This window comes from Epinephelus lanceolatus, chromosome 11 (genome assembly GCF_041903045.1).
Source record: "Epinephelus lanceolatus isolate andai-2023 chromosome 11, ASM4190304v1, whole genome shotgun sequence".
Lineage (NCBI taxonomy): Eukaryota > Metazoa > Chordata > Actinopteri > Perciformes > Serranidae > Epinephelus > Epinephelus lanceolatus.
In genome coordinates, this window is record NC_135744.1 from 24,490,150 (window position 1) to 24,510,906 (window position 20,757).

General features: G+C 41.9%; 1 protein-coding gene across 1 annotated transcript; it reads right to left on the bottom strand.

Moving 5' to 3' along the window:
* Positions 1 to 26: 26 nt before the first annotated feature.
* On the bottom strand, positions 27 to 20,327 carry ankfy1 (ankyrin repeat and FYVE domain containing 1). Its single transcript, XM_033650457.2, has 25 exons — positions 20,228 to 20,327; positions 17,961 to 18,168; positions 16,485 to 16,603; positions 15,934 to 16,069; positions 15,679 to 15,802; positions 12,967 to 13,116; positions 12,700 to 12,865; positions 12,222 to 12,426; positions 12,073 to 12,141; positions 11,665 to 11,867; positions 11,475 to 11,572; positions 11,008 to 11,209; positions 10,795 to 10,893; positions 10,543 to 10,696; positions 9,699 to 9,867; positions 8,858 to 8,976; positions 8,489 to 8,645; positions 8,013 to 8,213; positions 7,699 to 7,875; positions 7,433 to 7,580; positions 5,235 to 5,325; positions 4,953 to 5,077; positions 4,699 to 4,845; positions 3,714 to 3,804; positions 27 to 3,617 (listed from the first exon to the last, which is right to left on the bottom strand). Exons 1-25 carry the CDS (start codon positions 20,235 to 20,237, stop codon positions 3,485 to 3,487), a joined length of 3,501 nt encoding a protein of 1,166 aa, XP_033506348.2. The 5' UTR covers positions 20,238 to 20,327; the 3' UTR covers positions 27 to 3,484.
* Positions 20,328 to 20,757: the final 430 nt, after the last annotated feature.

Below are 20,757 nucleotides of genomic sequence, written 5' to 3' on the forward strand. Positions count from 1 at the left end.
GCAAGAATGAAGAAGAAGTCAATGCATTAGTTTTTGATGACCTTTATGTAAAGTTGTCCTCCCTTTCTCTAAAAGGATACACCAGGAAGAGACAGGCTAGATATCTGAGCATACAGATACAATATAATGTGCATAAAAGATTAAACAATGTGCATAAAAGATTAACAGAGGCAAGATTTAGGTTTGTCACAATGACAAGCACAAACTGCATTTAAGTACAAAACAGTTGTAGTGGTCAAAAATATCACACATTTATCTGTACAATTTAACAATACTTAAAGAGGCCCCACTACTCGGCCGTCCCTCTGCTCCACATTCTCCCCAATGATCGGAAATGTCGTGATCTTGATAAAGTGCACCTGTTAGGCTTAGAAATCAAGAAGCGTTAAATGTGATGAGGTCAAGACAACGACTTGACTTGAGGCAACATTGTGGGGATCAAGACTTCCAACGAGGACCTCATGGCAGATAATAAAAATGGAATGTAATCATTTGGTGACTGGTTTTGAAATATGATTTATGATTATGACGATGGCTACACATGATAGACGATGTGCCAATCATAGAGACAAACTACAGACGCCCCAAACAGCCATGGATTCAGACATTTTATTCCCTTCATCTTCCCTTGGTAACAAATTAATATTGTTTTCTCAAGATCACAAGTCATACATGTCATTATCTCAAAATACCAAATGTTTTCCTGAGATCATTTCTCAAGAAAGACAACACTTTGTGAACTTGAGATAAAGTAGCCTTGTCTATTTAAAGCCTGTATCGTTGCAGGAACCATTGCACTAAACAGTTCTGGGGACTACCAGAAAGGAACTACCCACTAGGGAGCTCCCCTGAGAACATCAGGCCTTCAAGGGCTTTTTTTCTGTTTGCAATCGCACTGCCAATAGGAACTCTGATGTGACGTCGGCCAGTCTACCACTCAATAGCTATGATGAGTCAAAATCACACTGTATTTCCCACGTCACACTTATGCTCTGTAAAGCCTGGATTTGCCCATTTGTCGTGTTTGCTTCCATTTTTTCTTCTTGAGCTGTTGTTTACATGGCTAACGGCTGATCATTTTTTTAAATCAGGAGTTGTCGGTGCTCCATTGGCTGTGTTTGACCAATCACCTTACACTTAACATCACTCATGATTCAGTTGTTTTGGGAGGGTACCTACTGTCAAGTAGGAGATAAAAAATGTCCCTAAAAATGTCGTTAAAAGAACTATGATTGTTCCTAGTTATTGTGGTGCAGAGAAAACAAACGGGGCTTTTTAGAACTATTAAAAAGTTCCTTCTGTCCAAAAACAGCTGTTGTCAGATGAACAAGAGCGTATAAATCATCACATTACATTTCTTTTCAATTTTGGCCTAACACAGGCTGAACTTACTTTATGTCTTACTGTTATAGATGAAATACATATTACCGTGCGTCATCCATACACCAGGAATAGCGCTGGGCTTTGAAGCCAATTTTACACAGTGGCCATACAGTGAAGTTATAACTGAAGGGTTATGTCTGCCATGGGACTGAAAAAGACTTTTCCTCACGGACTTACATTTGGATTGATATGTCTGTAAATGGGTGGATACATTTATCTGAGCTCAAACCTGTACTAATGACTCATTTCACCGTCAGGATTTGATCAGGTTGGTCTGTTAACATTTTGAAAGTCTAGAAAAGCTGCACAATTAAATAATTTCATCCCCGTTTCAAGTCAGTGGAGGGCTAAATCGTAAGTTAGCTGCTCAGCCAGGGAAAGTCTCTCTTGCGCCTGCTCTTTGGGCCCAATGATGCAGAAGATCCGGGTAATTTTATACCTGAGAAGTCGAACTTTTAAGGCTTCATGCACCACCCTGTCTCCAAGGCTGTATCCAGTTCTCTTTATACATCTATGGCATCATCTAAGAATGCGTTAAGAAACTCTATGTTTCTTTATGTTTCAACAACGCTGTGGTTAAAGTGTGGTTATGTTTAAGCACAAAAACCAATTGGTTAAGGGAAGGGATCATGTTTTGACTTAAAATTCCGGGTTTTAGTGGCACAATCACGCCTAGAAATACCACAGATGTTCGCAGAGGTTTTGTTTGCACGAACATTGGTCCGCAGTTTGGCAGCTGTCTTGCCTAAGTGTCACATCGTCCACTGTCTCCTCCATCTTGTCTTAGAAAATCAGCTCATATTATCAAGACTGCTTCACTTTAGAAACTTTGATGGGACACATACAAAATGTACAACTGTAAGATATCTGTGGTTTGTAGAAACATGCAATGCCAAAATTTTATTCTAGTGACCAGGCCTGAAATAGCAGTGTTGGGTCAAACGTTTTAGGCTTCATACGCCACTTTTACAGGAATGAGCGAGGCCCTGAGCGAGGCCCCGTCTCCACAGCTGTATCCATTTCTCTTTACACATCTATGGCATCATCTAAGAATACCTTAAAGCAAGACTCAGCCTTATCGGCGGCCCAATCAAAGCATGTCAGCTTGGCATGTCAAGTTTGGTGGAGATCTCGAGACACAATGGCCTTTTGAGTTTAATTTACGAAACACTGCTTTGATGTGATCTCAAATGAATTATGTCATTATCTCGTGACAAAAAAAGGTTCTTTAACTTGACAAAATAATCTTGTTATCTTGAGAAAACATGTTATTTCAAGATAAGGACCTCAATGACAAAGTGATCTTGAGAAAACATAATAATAAAATGTTTGAATCTTTGCCATTTAGGCTTCTGTGGAAAACAACTCAGTTTCATGAGGAATTCCATCCTCGTCCAGATTTGCCATTTTTCACCTCCGACAGTAAAGTAAAACAATTTCACTGTAATAATACTGGATCTAACTAGATTAGATCTCATTTGATGATGCTCATTTATTTAAAACAAAAGCTGCTTTCCCTTTAAATCCTCCTCGTCTGTCCTACTTTATCCGGTCAACACAGAATTTGGGTGACAGAAGAGTGAAAGATGAAAGATTACAGAGAACATGCTGATAGTTCAGTCCTTGTAAGTGATCTAGGGCAATTGTACACATTTACTCTGCTCTTGGTTGACAGCATTGTGTAGCATTGAACTTTTGTCTTTGGGCAGGTCACATAGCATAAAGGCTGCTGATGGTGAAATATCGCAACAGAGAAGAGGAACAGAAAAAACTCTAATTGTGATTTGATTTAAATGTTCATCATTGGATTGAAACGTCCTGCTTGTGACAATAATTACAAACATTTTGGAAAACTGATTAACAAAGAGCCCAGCCGTCATGGAGCTGGAGCGCTTCTGTCTTATATCCACTTTAAGATCAAAACAGAAACAAAAAGACAATGTTTCACTTTCTATTTGAAACGTCCCTCTAGAACATTACGTTTTTTTTTCATAGACTGAAATAGTATAAAGGTGATGGTCCATAACTGTCCTGCTACTGATGTCCCTTCTCCTGGTGTGCCTGAATAACTGAGAGGGTGGAGGATATCCAGGCCGCTGCATTACGACACCCCACCCAGAGTTAGTACATCAAAGCAGATGTCACACACCCTCACCGGCTTGTTCAAGTCAAACTTGATGATGGGGATCTCCTTTATAGAGCACTTGTGGCACAACAGGCGCCCACAGTGGCGGCTGGAGTTGAGGAGGAGACACAGGATTAGTCACACAGTCTGACACAAGATGAGGACGACGTGAGAAATAACGGAGAGAATAATAAAAAAGACTAACCAGTGATGTTTCCGTGTTGTAACACCAAACTTGGCAACACATTCATAGCAGTTGGACCCATCACACCAAGGGGGCTCTTTGGACAGCATATCTAAACAAATGATTAAAAAAAAAAAAACATCATGTGGGTCAAAATTAGTTGCCAGGAACATCCCTACTCCAAACACATCATGTCTCCATCTAGCAGCTGCATCTCAAGCCACCCATGAGTTTGTATGCATGTGTCAAAGAGATAGAGAGGGAGAGCCGTTGATGATCAGAGCCACTGGTCTTGCATGCCGATCTAAACTCCCCCCATTTTTCCTCTGGGTATTATCAGTTTATTCGACTAGTAATTCTGGCGCTGACTAGTGAGGGTAGCAAGGTTTAATTGACTAGTCGACTAAGACCAGCAACTCCTGCGGTCTGTGAGATAAAATTACTTTTTCTTTTTAAGATTTTTTTTGGCTTTTTTGCCTTTTATTAGACAGGACAGACTTAGGTGTGAAAGCAGGAGAGAGAGGAGATGAGCAAGACACGCAAGGAGACACGCAGCAAAGGGTCGCAGGCCAGAGTCGGACCCATGGCCACTGCAGCAAGGACAATGCCTTTGTACATGGGACGCCCCCTCTAACCACTGAGCTACTGGGTGCCCTAAAATGACTTTTTCTGTCAAAAGGAGTCTGGTGGCTTTGAAAAGAGCAATTTAACAGTTTCACTTCCCTGTCCCCTTCTCTAAACTGGGGGCATGCCGACCACCATCTAGTGTAGGTAATACACCGACTATGAATGACAATGACTGTAAAGTACCTGATACAGCCCCGCTTCAAAAACTCTTTACTATCCCTTTTAGTTATAATTATTGTCAGTGCTCTAACCAAGGTCATAGCTTTTTGCTAACGGCTGAGTGAACACTTCCATTTAAAAAACACAGAGATGAAGGCAGATGGACTTGACCTTTAATATATAGTGAATGCCTGATAGATAACTACATGTGAGAACCTACCTAGAAGGCGGAAGAGCAACTGTTTGGTTGCAACTTGGTAGTTGAAAATGTTGATGCCCTGATTATTATTAATGCCCAGTCGAGCCCCGGCTCTCACGATGGCACGGCACAGGTTAGCATTTCCTTTCATGTAGGCCAGGAGCAGAACTGCAATAAGACACAGGTCACAGTCATTTTATTACAAGTGTACCACTAATATCAGCCTGCTGTTTGTATACTGTAATCAACAACATAAAATAAGCTGTCTACAGTACCTGTGTTCCCTTCATTATCTGGTTTGTCCAGAGGGTATTCAGGCATACACTCCAGGAACAACTCAAAAATGGCGGCAGCGTTCTCTTTCCCATAATGGCCTAGTACGTGCATTGGTGACTGACCCCTGAGCAGGTATAATAACATGTAAAGGAGACATTACAGTCAGAACAGAAGGTCATCTGTTATATTAAAAAGCTTCTGACTTCCATGGCGCTAATGTTGCTGCTGTAGTGACTTAGAAGTTTGATCTTGTTGTTAACTGTGAAACAAACTAAACGCACCTGAGATTGAAGGCCTCAGCGTCGATGTTGGACTCTGTGAGAAGGGTTCTGACATTGTTAAGGCGGCCCTGCATCACAGCCAGATGTAGAGCTGAGGAGACAACAAGAAGGACAGACAAAAGGACAAAATGTTATTGATAAGGATCGTGGTATGTTGGGGGGGTGGAATAATAATGAATAATCAACTACACAACAGAGAATGAGGTGTCTGGGAGGCAACCCGAGGACTGATAATGCCACTGTTTAGTTTCAAAACGATACATAGACTGAATTATGAGCTGCTGTTGAATAGTCTTTGTAGCTTAGGAAGGTTCCTTACTGAGAGAAATGACCCAGAAGTCTCTCAGTGGCAGCCATGATAAGAGCTGTCCCTAATAGTGTTGTCACGATACCAAAATCTTTGTTTCAGTACCAATACCAATATGAATTTCAATACTTTTCGATACTCTTCGGTACTTTTCCTAAGGAAAAGTCCTTTTGGATACAAACCTTTAGAACAATAAATAGTAGGGGTGTAATGGTACCAAAAAAATCATGGTTCGGTAAGTACGTTGGTACGGACGTCACGGTTTGGTAACTCAAATGTTCCACTAAGTTTTGTGTTGTCTCATGTTGTCTCCCTTTGCGATTCAGACTTTCTCTTGCCTTTTTTCACGTGCGCCAGCTGCGGATGTTGATACAGGTGTTGTCATACACACCACTTGCGCAATCTGTGCTCCAATAAGAACAAGAAAGGTGTTTGTGTGCATTAATGAGTAAAATAAATTAACTAAATTAATGAATTGAATCAGTTTCAAAGTACCGGTATTTTCCAAATGCAGTATAGTACCGTTTGGAATACTCTAGTACCGCAGTACTATTTTAGTACCGGTATACCGTGCAACACTAGTCCCTATTCTCTAAATGGTTAAGAAAGAAGCTTCAATGCCTCCTTTCTTACGCGAGATTTATAGTTGTGCGGTTGACCCTACGCCGTCGCCTATGCCGTTGTGAGCATTTATGCTTGTGCGGTAGTGTGTCTGTGTCACTCTGTAATTACACCTCCAAAACACTAGTCAGCAGCAGGGTTTCTGTGAAGTGCTGTAAAGTTTAGGTGATTCAAAACACGCATTAAACACACAAATCAGCTTCACTATAGTGTTGCACGGTATACCGGTACTAAAATAGTACTGCGGTACTAGAGTATTCCAAACGGTACTATACTGCATTTGGAAAATACCGGCACTTTGAAATTTATTCAATTCATTAATTTAGTTAATTTATTTTACTCATTTATGCACACAAACGCCTTTCTTGTTCCTATTGGAGCACAGATTGCACAAGTGGTGTGTATGACAACACCTGTATCAACATTCGCAGCTGGCGCACGTGAAAAAAGACAAGAGAAAGTCTGAATCGCAAAGGGAGACAACACGAGACAACATAAACTTAGTGGAACATTTGAGTTACCAAACCGTGACGTCCGTACCGAGGTACTTACTGAACCATGATTTTTTTTGGTACCATTACACCCCTACTATTTATTGTTCTAAAGGTTTGTATCCAAAAAGGACTTTTCCTTAGGAAAAGTACTGAAGAGTATCGAAAAGTATCGAAATTCATATTGGTATTGGTACCGAAACAAAGATTTTTGTATCGTGACAACACTACTTCACTATAATTCACAGCATTCACAAACAAACACGTGTCTTTATCTGGACACATTTTCCCCACAAATACAACATGCTAACATTATTAGCACAAGCCTATGGCATTCTACATTGTAAAAACTGGCCTGGCAGCTAGCAATATTTTCCTCTTCTCATATAAAACCAGGAAAAACAGCAACATTTAACAAAGGTAACGGTACATAATTCGGCTCCATTAAAACTCACAAGGTTCACTGACAAAACAACTGTCTTATACTAAATACGTTTTCCAGACAAATACAACATGCTAATGTTATTAGCACAAGCCTATGGCATTTTACATTGTATAAATTAGCCTAGCGACAAGCGGAGATTTCCTCTGCTCACATGAAGCCAGGATAAATCACACACAAGACTTAAAATGCTATTTTTGTGGAGGTTTTATTGTCTTCACAATTTATTGTTTCTTATCTGTGAAATGAAAGTAAATAAAAGCTTTGTTTCCACTGAGGGAAACGATCCCAGATCTTCAGAAGAAACTGAAGCATAATAATAAAGAATGTAAGGTACCGTTATTGCCATTCTCATCCTCAGCAGCAAAGTCTACTCCGTTCTCCAACAACACAGAACAAATAGTGGCCAGGTCCTGCTGGGCAGCCAGATGTAGCGCTGTCTGCCTGTGTTTGGTCAGCTCATTTACTTTGGCTCCGGCAAGCAGCTGGAAGCAGAAACATGAAGAGTAAAAACAACATCAACAACCACATCAGTCTTTCAACAACACTTAAATTGGCTTAAAAAGTAAACGCAGAGGCCTGAGAGATTCTTTCTGTTTATACCAGGTTGCGAACAATGATCTCAGATCCAGCCTGGACAGCCAGATGCAGAGGGGTGAGTTTGGCTGCATCCTGAACTCTGGAGTTGACATTAGCTTGGACGCTGATGAGGAACAGGACACTTTCGATATCTGAATTCTGCACAGCCACGTGGAGAAAATTACGTCCTTTGTTGTCCACCTGGACAGAGAGAGAGAGAGAGAGAGAGAGAGAGAGAGAGAGAGAGTGAGAGAGAGAGAGAGAGAGAGAGATTAATACTGTAACTGTATGTAATGTTTATAAAGTGAGACAAACTGGTGGCGTTATGTCAGCACTACCTGCTCAGCAGCACCTGGCTCCCTTTTGAGGATAGCCTCTGCTGCCTTGTTGTTTTTGTGCGTCATGGCACAGGCGAAGGGGGTCATTCCTTGACGGTCCCGAATGTTAAGACGGATGTCTGGATGGGAAATGAGGAGCTGTATAATGACATTGTGCTGGCTGCTAATGGCAGCGTGGATGGGAGCCCTGCCCTCTGCATCCTAAGAGAAATGGACGGTCACGTGATTAGAAAAAGAGCATGTTCAAGATCTTTCTTATCATCATTATATACACAACAATTACAAAGAAGCGGTAGTTGGTGATGAAAATTTTGAACCTCAGGCTTCCTCCTGCAGTCCTTATGTATAAAAAGAAAACGAAAAGAAAATCTAGAAAAGTATCAGTATCATGTTTACAACTACAACTAAGTAATCTCTTATTAGCTGTATGCTGTAATGACAGAAAGAAGTGGACCCACTGATGTGACAGGACTGACCTGTGCATTAACATTAGCTCCAAACTCTAGAAGGCACTGCACCACCTCCTCCAAACCCCAGCTGCTTGCCAGGTGGAGGGGTGTTTGTCCATCTCTGGCTTCTTCGTCTCCTTCCCCATTAGGGCCTGGCCGTCTGCTGCTATTTACGTCACAACCGCTATTTACACACAGGAGGCAGACAGTACGTTAATACAGGGGGCTACAGATATCACAATAACACTGAGCATAAAAAACCCAACAGGTTTCTAGTTTCAGACAAGATTCTATTTTTATCTGTATAATAAATACTGAGTCACAGTTTAGACAAACGTGTGTATTTACGGCTGGGATTAGGTTTCCCAAACACTGTTGGTGAGGAGATTTGCATACCTGCGGATAAGGAAGCAAGCAGAGACCTCATTATTCTCATCAACAGCTCTGTGCAGGAGGGTCTGCTGGCACCCAGAGGGCCCCGTGCTCCAAGATGTCGCATCACAGCCATGGCGGACCTTAGAGGAACAAACATGACTCAAAACAGTCAAAACTCAAGAAAAAAAATTATTATAAAACATACGTACAGCCTTCAATAAGGCTTAAACACAGACAAAGTGCTACAGATGTGAATACCAGTGGTTTATAAAATATCAGTGGTTTATAGTCATTTCGTTTTTTCTCTTTTTGGAACCAATCAGTGTTCACTTCAGAGGTTTTGGATAAGGCTGATATGAATCTACGCACGACGCTTAGAGTCTCCTATTATTGTCAGGAGGTGGCACTACTCACCAAATTATTATGAATCTGGACCTTTATCACAAACTGGAACTTGTTAGACGTTTAAATGAATAAATGTCCACCACCTCCCTATTCGGCACCAGAAATATTAGTCAGTTAAACCAATTACTGTTTTCTTCATGTACAAGGCCGCGTAACTGTCATGCAGCCGCCCGCCACTAGTGGATGCTACAGAGCCATCAGACAGCAGTCCCCCTCCCCGCAGTCATGCTCGAGTAGACTGCTTTCTTCTTTCCTTCATTTATAGTTTCCTTAAGAAGACTGATGATGTTTGCTGCCAACAAGACAACCACATGCATCCACAGCTGAGGCTAATTAAGCTTCCATTTCATTGCTTTCAATTTCATTTTATCTTAAATACTGTTTTGTAACATTTAATACCCAGCAGTGAGGAACTAAGAGGGTACTATCATCTCTAAATTGGTTGCATTTATCTCACCAGTGTGGACGCGATATCTTCCAGGCCATTCTCCAGAGCCAGCCACAATGGAGGGTCCCCTTTATCATCCACCACAGACATATCAGCTCCTCTTGTGCAAATGGCATCCACCACCAGTGGCAGCTGGTTACTGATGGCCAGCTGTAGTGCTGTTTGTCCCTCCTGGGTCCTGGTAGTGGAGAATATATATGTGTGTGTATATGTGTATACATATATATATATATATATATATATATATATATATATATATATATATATATATATATATATATATATATATATATATAAATAAATATATATATATATAATGTAAAGAGCCATAAGATTAAAAAGTCTCCACTCAAAATTCCTAACTAGATACTGAGGGATTTCTTAAATAATATTTTTTTTTATCTGCGTATTAGTTTATGATTAAAGTTAAAGTGGACAAAATTGTGAATAACTGTTTGTGAATAACTGTGTAGCAGGACGTTTTAAGGCATGCCCCTAAATTTTTGTTTTTTTGTTTGTTTGTTTGTGCTCCTAAAATTTTCAGTTAGGCGCTACAGTGCTCCTACTCATAAAAGTTATTCTGGAGCCGTGCAGGTAACAAGAGAGAAAATATCAATAATCACTGGGACATGGGTAAACAGAGAAAATGTATTCCTCAGTAAATAGCAGTCCCATACCTTGGTGGCCGAGGGGTTAAGTCAGGTACCATAAACAGCAAAGACCCGTGTTTGAATTTCGCCAGGCATCTTAATTACATGTCGTATCCCCCCACCTCCTTCACTTCCTGTGTCATCTCTCTACATTTTCGAAAATTAATAGAAAAGGCATTACGTGCTCAAAACCCGGGCATTACCTAACATTGATGTCTGCCTGATGCTCAAGAAGGAAGAGGGCGCTCTTGCTGTCCTGTCTTTGGATGGCCATGTGCAGCAGGGTTTGTCCAGTGGACATAGTGTCATTGATAGAAGCCCCTGAGCCCAGCAGCTGTGCTGCTATGGTGTGCATGCCTGACAGAGACACATTGTACATGTTATACATCACATACACAGATCACCATGCAGTCTTGTAAGGAGGTTATGTATGGTGGTGTGATGCTGCTGTGTACCTGTCCAGAGGGCCAAGCCCAGCACTGTCTGGTCCATGGAGTCTTTGAGACTGAAGTCTGGAATGATCTGGAAGTTGTTGGTGGCATGAAGAGCATTGGCTGCAACAGAGCAATTAAAGATGAGATAAGTTCAGTGAGATCAAGCAGAAATCACTTAACACACCTGCCATGTTTGCATTTCAGGTACAGGCATCCAAGTGTCTAAATGCTGACCTTTCTGCTCGAGGATGACAGAGACCACATCTGGGTGGTTGTGAGCGATGGCCATGTGCAGGGGGGTCTGCATAGCAACACCAATAGTGTCATCAGGCAGAGCCTTCTGGGTCTGCAGGTTGGGGTTGGCCCCCTGCTGCAGCAGCTCTGCTGTCAGGCTCGCCAGGCCACAGCGACACGCTGTATGAAGTGGGCTCTCACCCTAAAACAAGGTCAAAGGATTGATAATATCTTTATTCGTAACACAGAAGAAAAACATCTAGATCTCATGATTTAAGTTATCGGAGTGCATTTAACTTATTGAGCCCCCTACAAGACGGCGAGTCTCAATCGATTGCCGGGTCAAGTGATTGAGGATAGAGGACGGAGGAGTCGAGGAGGCATATTGGGATGAACCACCTATTTTTTTTAACTGTTTAAAGTAACCTGCACACAAGGTCGTATTCATTAACAATGCTGATACACACCCATTTGTTGACATGGTTGACCTTTGCTCCGTGAGTCGCGAGGAAAAGTGCTGCTGCCTCATTGCCGGCCCGAGCTGCTCTCTGCATGAGACAGTTTTCTGCAAGGAAAAAAATGGAGAAAGATGAAGATGAAAATGTTTTTAAGGGATTAAAAGCATTGTGGCAGCAAAAACAGGTTATTAAACAGTACCTGTGGCTGTGTCTGGTGCATCAGGGTTGCTTCCTCTCTGGATAAGCTGGGCTGCAAAACTATTCTCATCAAACGAGGTGCCGTTCACAACTGGTGCGTCATCCTCAAATGGGTTTACTGAGGGGTCTGAAGACACGGTGATGTACTGCAGGGCCAGCCACAGAGCTGTGCTGCCCTCGTGGTCCTTGAGCTCTAGGTCAAGCCTAACAGGATGGACAGATTACACCAGGTTACACACAGGATTATCTCCAGAGTCGAATGATGACTGGGGTCACATGATCTTGTAAATATCGGTGCCTTCAAACTGGGTCGTGAGAATATTTTTGAGAATAGTTTTAAATTCAAGAACTGTCATGTACAACGGTAAACAAACTCACTAATTCAATATAAAGGCAGACTGTGACTCACTGTTTGCACTGTAGCAGCTGGTTGAACACTGGCTCATTCCCTGATGCCACAGCTTCATGCATTGGAGTCCTAAAAATGACACAAGACGAAGCTGTTACACTCTGTAGTCCAATAACGCTCATTAAACCAGAGCCCGGTTGGCAACCTACCTGCCCTTGCTGTTCTGCATGTTGGGGTTGGCTCCGGTCTTCAGCAGAGCCTCTGCGATTCGTGCCATACCGCTCATCACCTCTGCAGAGTGTTTCTTGGGGCTGAAAGAACAGACCAGGTGAAGCGGGGTTTCCACCGCCCCCACTGTAGCTGCATTCACCTGGGCCGAGTGTCGAATTAGGAAGATGGAGGCAAACTCATCACCTGGAGGAAGTGGAAGGAAGAATTTATGCTTTCATGTATCAACTTCAAAATCTAGTGTTTACACTGTAACCAAGTCTGTACAATCAGTCAATCAGACTTTATTTGCATCGCACCTCTCATACAGGTTAGTGTAGCTTCACGGATGACTGACATGGGTACCACTGCAGGTATATTAACAACTCAGCAGCGAAGGCAAACCTTTATTTTGGACACCACCTCTACAATAAAGCTATAGGGGTGCCACAGAGTGGAGTAATAGTGTCTCCTACACACCTCTCTGGATGGCCTTATGCAGGAGGCTCCAGCCACTCTGGTCCACCATGTCCACATCGGCTTTGTTGTTAACCAGAGTGGTGGCAATGCTTTCCAATTTACGAGCGAGCGCCAGGTCTAGTGCCAGGTCACCGTTATTGTCCAGTTCATTCAGCTTTGCAGGAAGCTGAAAACAAAGGATAAACAAAACAAAATGTTTGTTTACTGTTATTCTACCGTGCTGGTTACACTGTAACAAGCGACAGTCAATAAAGGGTTAACGCTGACCTGCGAGTCCATCTCGATGAGATAGAGAAAGACCACATCTTCTCGCTCCACTTTGATGGCTTTGTGGAGAGGGTACTCTGTTTTCGATTTGATCATCTTGTAAAGCAGCTGGGCACTCATGGTGCTGAAATCTTCTTTCCTCAGATCATCCTGATGAAACACAGCAACGTCAACAAGTGTCACCCAGAACGTCCGGAAATAAGGTGAACGCTGAGTGGGTGCTACAAGAAATTTACCAAAGTGAGGTCACCATTTACTGAATAAGTAAAGGAAATGACTGATACACGCCACCTGATTGATGTTTTTCATATTTAGCTTATGGTTATGCACTGAATCCTTTTATTTATTTCTTTAATTAACTTTTATGTCTACATTTTATTTATTTTCTCAGCTAATTCAGTTCAGTTCTTCACTTTTTTTTCTCTCACCTAAATTTTATTGCTTGGTAATTTGCCTAAATTTTATTGTTCTGTTCTTTCATTGTGCTGGATCCAAACACAAAAGCCTAGCTATGACGTTTTGGCTTATGCATCGTAACTGATAAGACCCAATCAGGACACAAACGTTAGTGGCTGCGTCACCATTTTTAAAAGTCCCTCCAGACTAAAACGCAGCTCCGAAGTTTTCAAACTAAAACCAGGTCAGCATCGTTTTCAAAAGTCTCCGTTTTTGGGGGTTCCAGAGCGCCAAAGTAGTGTGGACACTAGGTGTAAACACAGCAATAGTTCTGTTTTAAAACTAAACAAACTAATGTGAATGTAGCCTTTGTGCAGGGAGGGATACAATGTATGTTAATGTCTGTACGAGTCCAGGATGTTTGTACATGTGTGCTTATGTTTATATCAATGCAAAACTCCTTAAATAATGCTTTAGAGAATTGGAGAATTCTTTGCTTTGGTGAAGTCAGCAGTTATCAGAGTTTGAGACTGAGGTGTCAGAAGCTGGTGACGCTTGACAGACATTTACTACATTTAAGTCATAAAGACAACCTTGAAAACTGCCGAGCTGTGGCCTCTCTGGATTTATTGTATCATAAATGATGGGACACTTCACACTGATGAGAGGACATAACATTAATCTGTAAAAAAGGGAGAGCGTGAGAGGATTAACCCGCAGTAACACAGCAGGTTAAAAGTGATTCAGAAGTGGCACACATGAACAAAGGCCCGACCTGAGCATTTATAGATTCACACTATGATGGGTTTCTTTTATCCATCCTGTGCTACAGAGTGGAACAAAGTGCCTCGTGCAATAATGGAGCCTTTAAGAAAATGGTCAAACAGAGGCTGCTCCAAAATCTGGTTTTAAAAATCATGTCCATATTTGTATTGTTGTTTTTTATTGGCATGTTTATCTGTGGAGGGGATGTCATGTTAGGATGTGGTGCATAGTGGTCGTGTGTCTCTTGCTTTGATCGTTGAATAGCTGTCTCCATCTTGTTGTGCAGTAAAAGGACTGATCAAGAACCACAATGGAAACAAGTCCCGGACTTTGTCGTGTTACCTCTTACAAAATCTGGATTTCTTTTAAAGCTGTATTTGAACATTTGTCAAATAAAGTAAACCAAAGGCAGATTTTGATGCGTCAGGACTACAGATGTCAGTTTCTCTTCTTTCTTGAGATCTTGTCTTTGAGTCCAGCACTCCATTAACTCAGTGAGCTTCAGTGCCACATTTTAAAGTGCTATCCATTTAGAGGTGGTGAAGTTTAAATGTTTTGTGATATAAATGTCTTGCCTTTTATTTTCTATTGGCTGTGATGACAGACAGCCAGCTGGCTGCATTGACAAGGAACAGAAAAATAGTGTCCATTGACCAACCGTCAGTCTCCACTGGTTAGCTAAAGCCCAGTTTCCACCAAACACTATCAGTATGGTACCTTTGGAACCAAAAGTAACCCTTCAGACATGGTACCTAGACCCTAGCGTTTCCACTGCAAACAGTACTCTTAATGTGGGTGGGGTTGTTGTCACTCACTGCTCCGTCCAGCACTCACTGTATTTCCTCATCAGCAGTGACACAGAGGGAAGTTTGTACCTCGTTTATCGCCCACAGAACGATTTTCAGGACAAAATAAAAACAGGCTGCAGTGAGAGTCTAGTCTAGTCTATTTAGTCCTTCTCAGACAAGCTCAGGGGTTTAGTGTTGCCGGAGCCCACAGGAACGACGCTCCACAATGCTTTATTTTTTTCTCCGAGTGAGAACTTGGGTGTATGCCGTTCACATGATCCAGTCAAAAAAAGTATTACCAGTTAACGTCAAAACCAGCCACAACTCAGCCCTGAGCAGAGTGACTGTCCTTTATTGACCAATCAGACTGCAGGGTCTCTAGCTCCACCTTTTAGTACCAGATCTGTGTGCTAGGTACCCCAACAGAAGGGTGACCAAAAATACGGACGGTACAGAACGGTTCCATTGGTACCATCCACAACTTTTCACAGTGGAAATGGAAAAAAAAAAGAAAAAAAAAAGGGCGTACTAAACTGAAGTGAACTGAACCGTACTGCTCGGTGGAAACGGGGCTTAACATTGACCTTGGCCACTCTGCACTATTTATTTCTTTATTTTATTTGTAATTTGTTTGTGTTGTTTAAATTTTGTTGTGTGAAGGACGTTGGGCTGCATGTTTGAATAAAAGGGGTTTTTATAAAAAGCAAAGCTGATGTTATGTTGTCTAGTTGGACATGTACAAACACTGTGTGAAGGTCCTCACCCAGTGACTGGCTATGATCTCCCCACAGTAGTTCATCAGGGTGGTGGCATTCAGCTCCTCAGCTGTTTGGTAGAAACGAATGCAATTCCTCACATTTACCGAAGACATCACACCTTTTTCACACCTGTCCCAGCACACAAATGGATTTTCAGAGCCGTTAAGCCATGTACATCAATAAAATATTATGCAAAAACAGTGACTCTGCCACCGCCACTAACTACAGATGAAGAGTCAGTGTATCTGACTCATGCTGACCTCTCTCTGAGCAGCTGCAGCTGGAAGCGGTTTGCCAGCTTCATCAAGTCAATAAGAAAGGCATCATCTTCAGTGAGCTCCAACTCATCCGTGTACGCCCAGCGCAACATCGCCATGGCAACTTCAGGTTTGCAATCTGGAAACCCAGCATGTCACAAAGTCAGAAATTCACACACAGTGATCGATGGCGAACCTGCTGTAATTCTCAAAGATGGAAAACTGACACTTCGCACTTGGCAATCATTTTGGACAAATAGAAAACTTTTAAGATCACGTAAAATTTTCCTTTATTTTAAAAAAGTGGAATGCCCTCTGCAAAAACATTATTTGCTCATATTTATATAAATTCTACTGAGCTCTACTGATTATCTGAAAACAGGCACAAGGGCCAGATGTCTATCCGACACTGGACTTTGACATTCTGTGTGATGATCCACTCCAAAATAAATATTCAGTTAATCTATAAACATGTTGACTGACAGTGTGAGGAGGTAACAGCTGGATTTTCATGATAATTCAAGCTACTTCTTTAACAACATGACATCACTCACCAGACAGGTCCAGTTCAGAGGTGGAGGCCAGGTTGGCCAGACTCCAGACATCACTGCGAGCAGCCAACACAAACTTATGGGCACTGAGACTCTCTCCTGCTACTTTCACTTTCAGATCACTGCAAAACCAACACACCCATCTCTCAGAAAACAAGCACATATATCAGAAATATTCCAGAGCCCATCTGCACAGGACCAGTATTACCTGGGGACTTTGAATAATTTGTAATAACTGCAGAGATCTGTGATCTTAGTCACATGTGAATCTGCCATGTCTATAATTTGTCTCGTAAAAATTCCACCACAGATCACCTGCCATATTTTGCCAAACAGAGACGTTATGTGATAATATTTGGGGTGCAGGTGATTCATCTTACTACACAGCATGGAGACCCATTTGCAGAGGATGCAAGCTCAATCAATCAGAAGAGTGAAATTTCAAATGATGACGGTAAGGAACAGTCTTCTATCTCTCAACAGTTATTATGTAGTAGCCTATTATCATCATATCCAAAGGATAACTTATGGTTGCCATAGTGTCGCCGGCACAAGATTTGTTCACCAGAAAATGACGTAACCACCCCTTTTGTGTTGAACTTTAAGTCTCCAAAATTTGTCGTGGCCTTTGGTCGTGCATCTCTGAACTTTTGTAACAAGGCGTTGACTCCATGCGCTCTGCTTTTCAGCTTCACATGGAAGCTTTTTAGGGAAGATTGGCAGAGCAAGTTCGCCTGTAAAGACATCTCTACAACTCCTCATTGAGAGACCACAGGAAGAGTCAAATGGCCTTAAATTGTTGTGTGTGGGGAAGAACAAAAGAGATGTGGTAAAAAATGAAAAAAAGTTCTCATGGAAAAACCCGGGGGAAACAAAGTGCTATAAAATCATTTCAACTTGGAGTGACAGTAATTTTTACAGTACACAAATGCAATGTTTGAAAGTACATTGGTGTTTATTTCATTTGCCAGGCAGCCTTTTTACAGTACCACTCTTCTGGTAACACTCGTTGATTTCGTCCTTATCCAAAGAATACTTTGTTTGTATGCCACCATACATATCAAAGCATACTGCGAACAATGTGTTGAGCATTAATGCCTCTATGCATGCTCGTAGCTCTAGTGCCACCATCTACTGAGGCTCACACCATGGTGTCTTGGACGAGTATAATAAAGCTTTAATGACAGCTAATTTGAATAAAATACAGGCTCTGCTTATCCCGTGCAAATGCAGTTCCGTATGAAAAGGGCTTAGGTCTTAAATAATGCTGAAAGTAAAACACAATCAAAGCGCTTAAAAACACCATTTACACTCACAGGCTTTCATGGTGTTGTGTGACAGGCCCGTCAACTTCAACAATGTAGCAGCAAAGGCATGTTGTATCATGCACACACACCACAGCAGTAATACAACTACATAATAACAGTTGCAGCACTGCAAACAAAACTCATACCCATCCACTCCCACTGTGATCCTCACCTGTACTGTTCCTGCTGATAGAGGTCGGCCACGATGTCCAGCAGGCGGCTGATGAAGGAGTCTGCAGCTGCAGGGCTGGGGGAGCCCTGGCCAGAGGCCTGAGCAGCGAGCACGGCACAGCGCCGCTCTGTGTCGGCCAGCTTCTGCTGCATCTTCACATACTCTTGCCTGAGCAGGGCCAGGTGCTTCTGCAGCTTGGCCACCTCCTCTGTTCCACACCAAGGTAAGGGAGACAGACAGAGGATAAAAACGAGATGCAGGGATAGAAGCAGGTGGTAAGAAAGATGAATTCCTGAACACAGGTCACAACTGGACCGTTTGAAGCACCTTAGAGGTGGTCCAAAGTACAGTGGCTCCAATAAACAGTAGCAAGTGTTTGGGATCTTACAAAACTATCTGTTGTTCAAATATTATTCTTATGGCAAAGGAGAAACATGTAATGAAGGTAGTGAACTGGATTTGCACCTACAAAATGTGACTTGAGCCACTTTTACTTTTCATAATACCGGCCTATTTCTTGTGACATTTCCCCACGTCACCTGTGTTGCACAGAAAAAGAACTTTCCCCTGTGTAAGGCAAAACAGGATGCAAATTTTGTAATCTTAAAAACGGACACTGGCAGATTCTACAGAGCGTATTTTTGTTTGGACAAACCTTTCCCTCTTCCTCTAAATGAAAAACACTTTCTACAGAGTTACAAAACAATTTCATGTCTCAGCCTTGATTCCACAGAGTTTCACTGAGGCCCATTTCCTTCCTTTAAACCAGTTAAGTTTTACTGAGCACAGAATGCTGAGACGGCACGTTACTTTGTCCTCCCTCATAAACCGTTACTGGCACAGAGACATGTCATGAGGAACAGAGGGGGGTGTTTCTGTAAAAACCACCTGATCAGCTCAACACAGGAAGGGCGGTATGGAGGAGCAACAGCTTATGGCCAACTGACCAGCGGCCTCTGAACAAACTCTTATTCTATACTAAAAATCCACCTTTGTTTGCAGGATTTAGCAGGCATCACTAATGCATTTGCGTAATGCATTGAGTAGATTTCCCTTAAGGAGGAACACACAGCAGGCATTCCCTTATGTTCAGGCCAAATATAAGTGGTGCCCTTGGCCATGGCCAATTATCTCAATATTATGTGCACATTGTTTTAGTACTTCTTTCATATTCTTATTGCAGATTTCTTCTTTTTTAAGTCTCTTGATATTTGCAATACTTACTTTACTTGTTTGCTCCATTTTCTCTTAATATGTTTGCTGTGTACCAAGACACCAAAGCAAATTTATTATATGTAAAACCTACCATATTGTATATTTTACTCCACTGCATTCAATTGATAACTTTGCAGATTCTAATTTATAACATACAATATAATTAACACATTTATCATGATGTAATGTTTTGGATTAAACCTTTACTGTTCCTGTGGAGGAGGGTTCACAAACGACCCAGTAGAATATAAAGTAATTAAGCTTCCAGCTGCAACATTTAAGTGATTAACACATGAATGCATCAATAATTACAATCCAATATTATTCTGAAATGAGCTACGCTGCATGCTGAGGACTTCTGCTTTTGGTAATTTGGGAATATATGTGATGCAAGCTCTTTTGCACTTTTAATTAACTGAAAAATTGAATGCAAACTTGTATTTATTGTCTTTATACACTGACATTGCTGCTTCTTCTTCAGTAAAAGAAATCAGAGTACTTCTTGCATCACAGGTGACGACTCCCCTGTCCTGTGCAGTCTCCTGTGCCACATTTAAAACAACTGATATTAAATTATGTTGTTAAAAATGTGCCTTCTTGGACAAAACAGCCACAGTGAACAGAACCGTTACTGATATTATAACGTTAACGCGATAATATAGACTGTTTGGAGCGAACCATGACGTTGACATTTGCCAAAACCGTAATAACTATATTACCTGTATATTCTGTGAGTTAACATGAGGGTGTTTTCTTTTGTAGCAAACCAATAGTCTGTCTAGAAACAATAATTCGTCTCCCACCAACATATCTGGTCCGGTTCGGCTAACTCGTAACGTTAGCTGTAAAATTCAGCTAGCAACATCAACGGTAGCTAACGACAGACAGGCTGAGTGTGACAAGACAAGTGTCGCAGTGCTTCGTATTTTCACTCGCAGACAGCGCACTGTTTATTAAACTGCCGAGACACCGGTTGATTTGGTCCGACAGTCCAACGAGCACACAGTGATAAAAAGGGAGTGGACCAAATAGTCAAAAAAACAATCTCATACCTTCCGCCATGTTGCTCAGCGTTAGCTCCGTGGCCCGATGCTCTCTATCGCGATATGACAGAGAGTGAGAGGCAGTGGTGCTGCGTTCAGGGTGCTTCTCAAAAACACGGCCATTGATAGTTTATCACATGATGCTTCTTACACAGAATATTATCTTTTAAAAATTGTAATTTTACATACATGGTTTGATTTCAGTGGTGGGGGAAGTACTCAGAGATTCTATTTAACTAAAAGTAGTAATACCACAGAGTATACACCGATCAGACAAAACATTAAAACCATCTTGTTACAATGCAATGCTCTGCTGGGAAACTTGAGGTCCTAGCTTTCATGTGGATGCCACTTGACGCGCCCCACCCACCCAAACAAGGGATCATGACAAAGAGCTCAGGGCCTTGACCCGGCCTCCAAATTCCCTAGATCCAAATCCAATCGGGCATCCTTGGGACATGCTGGTACCTCATCTTGCAACCAACAGGACTCAAAAGATCTGCTGTGAAGGCCCTGGTGCCAGACACAACCGGGCATCC

Excerpts from the sequence above, each read along its gene's own strand:
- ankfy1 (XM_033650457.2), bottom strand. Across the intron at positions 8,977-9,698 it reads AAGATATCGCGTCCACACTG|GTCCGCCATGGCTGTGATGC; the intron begins GTGAGATAAATG and ends TGTTCCTCTAAG. Across the intron at positions 7,581-7,698 it reads AGATCATTGTTCGCAACCTG|CTGCTTGCCGGAGCCAAAGT; the intron begins GTATAAACAGAA and ends TTCTGCTTCCAG.